Source organism: Crotalus tigris, unplaced genomic scaffold (assembly GCF_016545835.1).
Source record: "Crotalus tigris isolate CLP2741 ecotype Arizona unplaced genomic scaffold, ASM1654583v1 scf7180000018525.42219311030:4301911, whole genome shotgun sequence".
Classification (NCBI taxonomy): domain Eukaryota; kingdom Metazoa; phylum Chordata; class Lepidosauria; order Squamata; family Viperidae; genus Crotalus; species Crotalus tigris.
The window spans coordinates 2,927,576-2,938,813 of NW_024097057.1; the positions used below are offsets into that span (position 1 = coordinate 2,927,576).

At 44.4% G+C, this 11,238-nt stretch overlaps 1 protein-coding gene across 5 annotated transcripts in view; it reads right to left on the reverse strand.

The window, feature by feature from the left end:
- WDR59 (WD repeat domain 59) overlaps positions 1-11,159 on the reverse strand; it is a 29,372-nt gene extending 18,213 nt beyond the window's left edge. For 2 of the 5 annotated variants that reach the window (XM_039353724.1, XM_039353725.1), the window contains exons 1-7: positions 9,654-10,985; positions 8,222-8,332; positions 5,817-5,866; positions 4,465-4,600; positions 2,666-2,751; positions 1,726-1,806; positions 956-993 (exon numbers count right to left, since the gene is read on the reverse strand). In XM_039353724.1, the coding sequence (XP_039209658.1) occupies positions 956-993; positions 1,726-1,806; positions 2,666-2,751; positions 4,465-4,600; positions 5,817-5,866; positions 8,222-8,275 (445 nt within the window). In that variant the 5' untranslated portion in view covers positions 8,276-8,332; positions 9,654-10,985. The other 3 variants (XM_039353722.1, XM_039353726.1, XM_039353723.1) reach the window with 3 other exon arrangements.
- Positions 11,160-11,238: the final 79 nt, after the last annotated feature.

An 11,238-nucleotide genomic window follows, 5' to 3' on the forward strand; every position in this document is an offset into this window, starting at 1 on the left:
AAGGTCACTATGACAGAGCTAAACCACTCCGGCTCATTTAAATCACAGTAGGGTTTTGGGCTCTGCTAGCACCAGAGGGACTATGGTTAGTGTAGACGTAAGACGTTTCCAAGACAGGAATGGACCCCAGAGTTATAACGTGAAGCGCTGCAGGGGAATCAACTCAGGCGGCTTTTGTAAGCTGTCACAGGATGGTGCCAACTGCAAGCAACCTTCTCACTGTTTTGCCCTCCTGTGTGCCATGACGGACGTTTGGCCTCCAGGAGTATGGAAACGACTTTATGTTCTAGCTAGAATTACTTGTCTACCACATTCCAGAGGACTTATAAACCAGGTGCTGCCATGGGCTACCAGCTAATTTACACAAGAAACAAGGTATTCCCAGTACTTCTCCAAAGCACCAGAGGGCAGGACAAATAGGTGGAAGTAATAGGTGGAAGCTTGTTATAAAGAGATCTAACGTAGAAGGAGAAATTTCCAGACAGTGAGAACACTTGATGGAATAGTTTGCCTCCTGGACTGTTCCATCACTGGAGGTTTCCCAAAATAGCCTGGACAACCATTTGACTGGGATGGTATAAGGTCTCCTGCCTTGTGCTGTGGGCTGGACTAAAGACCTCCAAGTTCCCTTCTAGCCCTATGATTCCATGCTCTATGTACCACTCATGGGTGGCGTATCCAGCACCCTTATGTATTCAGACACCACCTGCAAACACGGGCAGTCTGCTTTTCCCTACTACCGTGTCCTATTGTTATGATCCTACAGTTGTAAATGAGACCGTTGCAACTTGGAGGAAGAATGACAATGGAAATATTCAGAACAAAAGATTTGACATGGGTTTCATAGTGCCTGGGAGAAGACACAAATGAGGCTCTGTGGGGGTCAAGTCCACGATGTGTGCAGAAGCCCCATGAAAGGCAAGTCATGAAGATTTCCAACCAGGCTAGTACTTACCAACAGCAGAGAGAGAGACAGTAGGTTTTCGGGTGTCTCTGAAACACAACAATGCTGCCATAAGAACATACAGCTTAACAACGCTCTCCTAAACTCCCACCACCCACTAATTAGAATTCTGTCCATACGTTGCTTTGAAACCCAAGGGGGGGGGGTTACTTTCATAGCATATGCATTGGATTAAAATAAATCCACCTACAGAGATCACCCTTGCTATTTCTGCGTGAGTCACCCATCAAGGCAGACCCTGCTTGAAAAGAGGCATGCCTGAAGCTATGATTCACGCACAGATGCAGCAGGCACCACTCCTTAACAGACGAGACATCTTCCTACTGATTTGCACCAGAGTCACAGCAAAACCATTTGCCTTGAGTGTGGAAAACGCAGCCAGCCTGGCACATATTACATAGATTGAGCAGGCAACTTGCTTTTTGGGTTCCATACAGGACATATGACAAACTTTGGGTCAAAGGGCCTGGAAGCAACTGGTTCCAACAATCACATTATTCCAGTACATGCTAGAAGCCTGCCTTCAGCTGCTTAAGGGTCATCATGCTAGAAAGGTACACAGGTGGTCCTCGGCTTATAAGCATTTACTGAGCAACCATCCAAAGTTACACTGAAAAAAGTGACTGAGGAATTCTGGGAGTTGAAGTCCACAAGTCATAAAAGGGCCAAGTTTGAAGACCTCTGCCCTACAGGAACATCCACTCTCCCCCAAAATACTTAGTGACTATGTCTGTCTTCTTACAGGCCACCAAAACTCTTACTTGATGTCCCAGATGTAGATGTACGTGTCAACTGAACTGGTAACCAGTAGATCTGACTCAAACACCGCCCAGTCCAAATCACTAGAAAAAGCAGAGGAAAAAAAAGAGAAAATAAATCTATCAGGGGTGGGCAACTATGCTCCTCTTTACAACCTACGGATTTCAGCTCCCACAATTCCTGAGACAGCACAATCACAGCAATTCCTGAGCATGACTGGTGCAGGGATTCTGGGAGCTGGAGTCCACTGGCCATAAAGGGGCCATAGAAGGTAAAGTGAACTTGACAGAAGATAGAAGGGTAGGAGGTTCCTTCTGTTATTCTACGTTCTATGTTCAGCCCTGAAACAGATCAACAGGAGAGCTCAACGGGGGCAGCTGATAATGACAAGGCTTTGTGCAGTCACTCCCTACCACCTTCTGCGCTGTCAGGAAAAGCCATAAAAGCATTTTGCAAGAAAATGGAAACCAACAACAACTATGCATTCTATGCTTCCTATTCTGGAGCATGGTTTCGACAAGGCAGATTTCTGGGAGGAACCAGCAACGTTTTTCAGAGTCTCTCGGAAGAGGAGTTTTGTTCCAGTAAAAACACTGCAAAACAGCTGGCCCTACTACGGAGTCCAGCATCTGCAAATCCAGTGCTCTTGAGCAGTGGTAAGCAGAAGGTATTTTGGTAGTTCTCTGAGATGTGTAGCAGAGTGGCTAGGGAGCTGAAGTCCACAGATCTTCAAGTAGCCAAGGTTGAGAAATTCTGGCCTGGCCTCCACCGAAGACAACACAGACTTGTAGCTCAGAGACTACTAAGCTAAACTCTTTCGATATATTCCTGTCTCTGCTAGGGATGTGCTGCAAACAAGGAGCAGCAGGAGGGCTGAGAGAAAGGAGCATTGCCGCTGCATTACTGGCTCAAAAAGCACTGGGCTCCCTGGGGCAGCCATACCTGATGACACGGGTGTGTCCTTGCAAGGAAGTGCCAATTTCCCCGTTGCCGTCCTTCCACTTATACAGGTCAACACGTTGGTTGCTCTGAAATTAGACAGAAAACATCAGGAGCCGCAAACAAAACCACAGACTCGTTTTCCAAAATGGCATTTGGCAGCTTGAAGATGTGCCACTTTAGCTGACTGTGTTCAGCAGGTCAGCGGTTCAAGTCTCACCGGCTCAAGGTTGACTCAGCCTTCCATCCTTCCGGGGTAGGTAAAATGAGGACCCAGATTGTTGGGGGCAATGGAAATATATATATATATATACATTGCTTATTGGTGTACACCGCTTAGAGAGTGCTTGCACTTAAAGCGGTATATAAGTCTCATAAATAAATAAATAAATTCTGGGAGTTGAAGTCACACATCTGCAAGCTCTTAAGGTTGAGACACGATGTCCGAGAATGGGAGCGTTCCTTTAGCTTTTAAAATGAGGGTCCTGCTCAAAATCCTATCCCCAAGAGAAATATGTTCCCCGATATTTGGGCTAGAAAGTTTTCCCATCCTCTCACTTACTGAGGGTCTCAAAAGAGTTCTCTTAAGGGGAGACATCTTTCCATCTCCCATGTTAAATGTTCAGAAATAGCCAAACAAAGCACGATTTTGTTGTTTTACAGCTGAACTCTAATTCATATAATCTTTTTCAAATTTGTAATGGCTCAAAAGTTTATTATTGCTTTGTTTCTTAGGACACAAATTATTCTGAAATGTGTTAGCTGCGATATATAAAGTATAGAAATATGAAGTACACCAAAGCAAGAAGCAACTGTTGCCCACAAGCAGGTATTATTAGATTTTTATCCCATCTTTTTATATAGAATATAGCTAATACTCCTGCCCATTTTCTCAACAACAACCCTGTGAGGTGGGTTGGGTTGAGAGAGAGGGACTGCCCCAGAGTCACACAGCAGGCTTTCACGTCTAAGAAAGACCTAGAACTCACCGTCCCTTGGCTTCTAGCCCAGCTCCTACACCACTACGCCAAAGTGGTTCTAGTAAGATAAGTTTAATTTTGATTCAACTAAAAAATTATTTCAATTAAATCATAATAATCACTAAAGCAATAATTTGATTTAAATTAAAATTAAAAATAGTATCTATTAAGATATATTAAGAAAGGAAGTACCTTAAGGCTCACATATCCAAGAAGCGTAAATATTGTAGGAGTGGGCAAGTGAATCTCAGCCTGGGACACTTTTTCTGACCAAAACTTTTGTTAAAAGGTATAAGCTTTTATGAGCTTCCAAAGCTTATACTTTTTCATAAAATATATGGGTCAGAATAGGTGCTACCTGGCTCCTTCTGCTTATATGAGCCAGTTTCATCTAGTGGTTAAGGCACCAGGCAAGAAACTGGGAAAATGTGAGTTCCAATCCCACCTTAAGTATGAAAACCAGATGGGTGACTTTGAGCCAGTCGCCCAATCCAACTCACCTCACAGGGTTGTCGTTGTGGGGGCAAATATGAGGAAAATGTGTGGGATATGTTTGCCGGCATGAGTTATTTGTAAAAACAATAAAGGTGGGATGCAAACAAAAATAAGTAAACATCCAAACGTGGACAAGATATCCATATGGCAGCTTCTACAGAATAAATGCAGAACAAGAGAACGTGATTTTGTGCGTTTCAGAAGATGTTTTACATTGTTCTTGGGGCCTAAGGGGTGAGGAAGCTGGAACACTTGGGAAGCACCATCCCATTAACTACTGGAGTCCCCCTGGGAAGGAACACCCCCCACCCCACCCCCAGAACTTACCGATGCCGCAAAGTAATAGGCGTGGCTCTCGTGGGGATTCCACTGCACGGCCCCAATGTCCCACTTGCTCTGACGGGAAATCTTGCGGTGTCCGTCGGCAGGTGCATCCAGGTTAACAATGTAGAGAAAGCGGCGCCTGGAAAAAGGCCCACAAAGACAGGAAGGAATCTTACCACAGTAGATCCAGAGTAATTCACTACTGTGACCGGAAGGGCAACTCTGATCCTCAGCTACAGGTAGTCCTCAAGGTATGATTGTAATTGAGGCTGGGATTAGGGCCGTAAGCCGTGCTGCTGCCCTGTTTCCCCAGTGGAGAATATAGGTAGCTTAGGGACATAGGTTGGGTTCTTGGTGTTCTCTTGGTTGTTTTCCTGCAGATATTTCGTTACCAGCTAATGTCATCAGGTTTGCTGGCTGTTTATATGCAGGAGCTTGTCCTGATTTGGGTATAATTCTGTTCCGGATGGTTCAGGACCCTAATCAAAAATCAAGAAGCACGCCTCAACAAAGGCCAGCAGGGCAAGCTGTTATATATAAACAAGGAGATTCATACAGGTGAAATTACCTAGCTTGGTTCTCCAGGGAAACAAGCTAGTTCAGAGAACACCAAAGTCCCAAAGGATTCTATTTTGTAGGTAGCACTCTTCTGAAGTTCTTTTGAATTTAGTGGAGGAGATTTTTTCGAAAGAAAGAAAGAAAGGTAGGCTGCTGTGTAACTCTCTTAGGAATATCAAAATGTAGGTTAACTCTGTTTTTATAAGGACATCAAAATAGTACTGGGGAGTAGCCACGTTAGACTGGGCTTCTGATGAATAGTGACACATTAACAGCTTATGTCTTATGGCATAATATATGTATTTGACTTTTCAGGTTCCACAAGACTTGTTTTTCTGGAAATACTTTATTTGTAAAAGCCTGGAATGAACAGTGTATACATCAGGAGAGGGGATCAGAAGAGTCGTTGAGTTTGATCCTGATTTACTCATAGTTGAAGTAAACCCACAGAAATCAGAAGGCCTCAAATTAATCAAGGTAACATTAGCAGGCAAGACACTGGCTACCTTGCAATGAAAGCAACAACCATGGTATCCTGAAGCAACAATTTCTCATAGGGCCCCCTGGGGCTCTAGGATTGGGGACCCCTGTATTAGGGTCATGGAGTCTGATTTTGGATCTCTCTTCATCAAGTTCTGCTTGAGTTACAATCTCCTTTTCTTCCACCTCACTAAGAAGACAACGTTCTGGGAAATGGGAAAAGCCACCCTGGACAAGATTTCCTTCTTCCCTCTGTACCTAACAGCACATATCAGCCCAGGTGTTGCCAACAGGAACCACAAGGTTTTAGCACTCACCCAGAAAGTACTGCATGCTGCCCAAGACAGTCTACTGACATTGCTGTTGCCTGTGAAAATAAGAGAGAAATGAATTCCCTCAGCTTATAAATAATTCATGAAAAGTAGCAAAAATGCCCCAGAATAGCACTCGACTGACTATATGGATGTGTAGTGTTATTGACAATGATACAAAAAAGGGTTGACGTTGCCTTCCTTCAGACTGTAAACAATACATTTGATCATCAGAGGCAACACGCTATTAAATCAGCCTATTTGATGGGAGGATATGAAGCTAAACCAGGGGTAGGCAACCTTGGCTCTTTTATGACTCGTGGAATCATGCGGTCACTAAGTGAATCTGGCTCCCCCCCATTGACTTTGCTTGGCTGAAAAGATTACAAATGGTGATCACATGACCCAGGGACAGTGCAACTGTCATAAATACATGCCAGTTGCCAAGTGCTCAAATTTTGCTCATATAACCATGCGGATGTGAGAACAGGTCATAAGGCACTTTTTTCTGGGATGTCATTAAATGAATGGTTGTAAGTTGAGGCCTACCTCTACAAAAATAGTCGTGCCTGTACCTCCACAAAACCAGGTGCACAATCTCTCACACACACACCAATCAGCAACCACTAAAGGGGGAGACAAACCCCTTCAACAGTGTTCCCACTCTTAAATCCCTCAGGCGGCGCAAAAGAATTTTATGCTCAGCAACAAAACAGTTGATTGCTAAGCATTAGATCAGAACTGGTATTTCTCTCAAGGGCATGGAACTGATGAAATAGTAGCTAGATTTACATCCGGTTAAGTTATGGTTATTAAACATACCCATTTTTGTGATATGCATAAACCACAAATGAGCAGGCAGACTGCATTTAAAACTAGCCAGGCTTAGTCTAATTTGCATACACATTACAACTACTAAGTCTTGTAACTTTCCTGGGTATCGTGTGTCTATGTTGTCAGCAAGAAAACTGGAAAATAAAGGATTTATCAAACTGAATACATTCAGCTATAACAATGTACAGATTCCGTCTGCCCAGAATAATGGTCGTGTTATCCTTCCTTATGGATTTCTGGCGGTATGAGCAATTTTTTTTTTTTAGAACATTTACTTTTCAACTTGCCATCATGATCTTTTGAAGGAAACAGAGGCAGGAGTGATGGCAATTACCATTTCATGCAACTAGCACCCAACATTCAAAGACCCTTAAAGAGAGAGTTTATACCTAATGTCTCAGTATATTTCTCAAAGGAACAACATAGAAACCTAATTCATATACTCTGCTAAACCACATTTTGATTTGTTCCCTGTGAAAGCTTGTAAATAATAGAACATACAACTTAGCATAACTGTGACTTCAGCCTATGCATGTTCACATATCAGACTATATGACAATTTGTTCCCTAGATCAGAATTGGCTGGGTTTATTCATTACACTAAACCACACATCTGATTTTATTAGCTAGAAAAGTTGGTTCACGTGAAAAGTAAAGAGCCAAGGTGCAATGTACAAATCCAGCCAATAAATATCTTCCCTGATGTCTGATTTATAGGTGTGTATTTATGAAAATATTATACATCTAGATGTCTGTATGCATTACTATGGATTATTTTAACTATTAACCTTAATCAGCAGTGACAAACACTAGCTATTAAAGACTTATGAATACCTCATATCGCAAATTTGTTTTGTAGACAAAGCCCAGGTTTGTAAGAAACTTTAATTTGAGCATAATTGGATAGGAACAATCTACAATGCGGGAGAAGGAATATAAAGATCAAAATATCTTTAAAACAAGACTTTGTTTTACACATGTAACCCTAGTTTTACACCTGCATTCTATCTAATTTGTTAACGTTGTTTTAATTAGCACATTTTGTAAGCCTCTCAGATTCCGCTGGAATGGAAAGCTATCGGCATCAGCAAAGATTTAACCTTTAATTCCATTCACAGTCTGGGCTTGGTAAAAACCTTCAAGTCCTAACCAAGGACCTAAGAGCCGTAAAGCCCGAACAGTTAAGGTAACGTCTCAGTATACAGGCAGCTCCAAGTAAAGTGGGTTTTTGCAAAGTTGTTACTGTTGTGGTTATTATCGCCTTAGTCAAGAAAAAACAGTCACACCAGTTGCTCCTCCCCTCCTACTGCTGGGGACGATGGGAGCTGCAGCCCAGCGCGCCCGAAGGGTGCTGAGGCAAGCCCCGGGCAAGTGGGCGCCGAGCAGCGGCCCTTCGCGCGACGATACGAAGGCGCCCTTCCCATCCCCTCCGCGGTCCTCACATCTCCCAAGGGGGAGGCGCGGCAGGGATGCGTCCCACCCCGATCGCCGAGGGACGGGGAGGGACGAGAGGGAACGCTGCAGGCAGGCCCCCCGGGGAACGGCCCCCGCGCGGCCCCGAAAACGACCCCGGCTACCTGCGAGTCCCGGAATTCCACCACCACATTCTCGCTGCTCCAGCGCGCGGCCATCTTGGCTGCCCTGGAGGCGACGGCGGCCAGGAAGTCGTCGCGCACGGAGCGCAGGGCCTGCCGGGAGAAGTAGTTTCGCAATGCTTAAAGGAGCCCGAGCCAAGAAATCCGACCTCGTTTCTTCCATCAGGGTTGGACTTCAACTCCCAGAACCTCCCCTCGCCTGGCTAGGAAGCGTGGGAGTGGTGGTCCAACGTCGGTTTGTTTTGATCCAGGCTTAAGTTGGCCTGTCTCTCTTCTTTTTTTTTTCTTTGCATGCTTTTGACATTGGATTTGCACAAGTTAAGGCACACATGCACAAAAAATTCCCCTCTTGTAAATTGAAACCACAATTGAGCTCAATATTTCAGTTGCTAAGTGAAACAGTTGTTACGTGAATTTTGTTCCATCTTAACAACCTTTCTTGCCACAGTTGTTAAGTGAATCACTGCTTCCCCACTGACTTTGCTTGTCAGGTCGCAAAAGGTGATCATGACGCTGGGACACTAATTGCCAAGAATCTGAATTTTGATCACATGACCATGGGGATGCTGCAATGGTTGTGTGCAAAATTGTCATGTCACTTTTTTCAGTGCTGCTCAGCTATATCTTAACATTGATGCCTTCTCTCTGATGGCACCTGCCCTGTGGAACAGCCTTTCCCCTCCGTCCAAGGGCTCTGACTCCCTGGAAGAGCTGTGAAGGTGTTGATGTTATCTCAGGCACTGGCCCAGGATGTTAAACCCAGTACGGGTGTAAGCGTGCTATGAGTCTGTTATGGTGTCTTGGCTATTTCATTATAATTATTTTAATTTTGTTTTACATTTTGTGATATAGGTTTTACTATGTGTTTTTCTTTTTTTAATCAGTTGCTGTATATCAGATGGGCAGCAATTCTGTATAGATTCCAAATCAGTCAGTCAAGCCCTCCAAAGTAGACATGGGAGTCAGAGAGTCACCTGGATCTCCTTTGACTTAACAGAAGTGGATCTGAATTAAGCTATAGCAATTATGCTATTTCCATCTCTGGGAGGAACTTATCCACGCCACTCCTGTGTTTTTGCACGATTCGTCTGGACATATTTCCTAATGATGATGCATATCTCTGACTCATGCAAATACACAATAGGCTGGGATCTATCAACCCTCTATTCAGGTTTAGGAGAATGGGGATTTTAGTCAATCTTTACCTATGTGAGATATGAATCTTTCCATTCCTGATTAGACCACAATATAACATTGGCTGAACATTCACAACAGCCAGTTCAATCACATCACACAAGTTAATTGCTCAAAAGATTAAGGGTGTAAATAACACGACACCAGGAGCTTCATTTCAAATGTCCTTGGACCTATTCCTAGATAAAATCAGGTTCTTACAAGCTGGGACAAAACTTACCTTACTGCCTGCCTACCAGCAAGTGTCCCAGTCCAAGGAATTCCTGGGGTTTGTATCATCATGTTTCAAAAGTTCTTATATCTGGAACTGTCTGAAAGAGCACAAATAAAATGGACAGAAGCGTGTTCTCTGCTGACAATGCTCAGAAGAACGTTAGCAGAACCCCTTATCTGGAGTTGTGTGGTCCAGTATAAAAGAATTGGTTGAAAACTGGTTCTGTTCTATCTTTTTGGGGGCCATTTTTGTCTTTCTTTTACATTTCCAGAACTCCCCAGATTGTATTGCCAAAGTCTGACTTGGCAGCAAACCCTCAACATATGGAAGTATGATTTATCTTGACAGTGGGTTTTTTTTAAGATACAAAAAATTACTTTGGGTGAATTAACTGCAGTATGAGACCTTTGCTCCTTATACTAGCCTAGTGAAAAACCAAGAAAAGAATAGAACCTACTTTAGAATGAGATTTCATTATTTCAAAAGTGGAGAGTGATGACCACCTGACCAGAAGATGCAAAACACAAAACAGAATGCAAACTTTCTGGAGACAAATCAGGATTTGTTATGCACAAATATTTCCTCTTCAAACACTCTCGCACAAAAGAAGACACCCCTTTAAGTGTTATTCATCAACAGGCAACATATCTCAATTTTAGTGTATAAAAGAATAAAGTACTGGTTTATTATATTTTTTTCATGTTGAACACTAGCAAGAAAACAAACACGTAATAGACACATTCGATCAAGTGACTTAAGATTTGTAGGCTCTTGTTCTTTTTTTTCCTGCCAGCGAGTCTTGTGCACTTATTGATTATATCTGCTTCTTTAGACCAGACTTCCACAATCTTTCCGGCTTTGCGGGGAGGGAGGGTATGGTTCTGTGTGAGCAGCATGCGCGTGCATGCAGCTCCATTTGCATGAGTGGCGGGCACGCATGCCCATGTACTTGCCCGTTGCTTGCACAAGTGGGGATGTGCACATACACTCATCTGCCAGTTCCTTGATCTGGTTCCGAAGGAGCCCTGCTTTAGACTACCTCACATTCCCCCTTCCCCCATAAGTTAGGGGTATCAACTGATCATTGACAGTTGTCTCTGGAAACGTATGAACTCATGCTGTAGTAATAATAAAGTTCATGCATCTAAAAGGGACAAAATTTCCTAAGATGAGATTTTAAGGTTAGTCATGATCAAAAATAGAACAAGAGCCAACAAGAGCGATTTGGGGCCCTGCTGCCGGCACCAAGTTCCAAAAGGGCCTCGGCTGCTCCGGACCTTAACGGAAAAGCCCGGAGACCGTCGATTAAGGCCCAATTCCGCCTCCGTCCCACCGCCGCCCCCTCCCCATCACCTTCCGCCGCCCGTTGGCCGGGGAGAGCGGCGAGCAAGCCGGCGGGCTTCTCCGGCCAGCGCGGTCTGCGGGCAGAGGCGCCTCGCTCCCGGCCGGGGCAGGAGACAGACGCCCGCGCCGCCCGCTCAGCCTCGCTCCATCCCGCGGCGGCGGCGGCGGCGGAGGGGCGGGGAGGGCGGGGAGGAGACGGGGAAGCCGCGGCGCAGGCGCTCTGCGCGGCTCTATTGTCTCGGCTCCG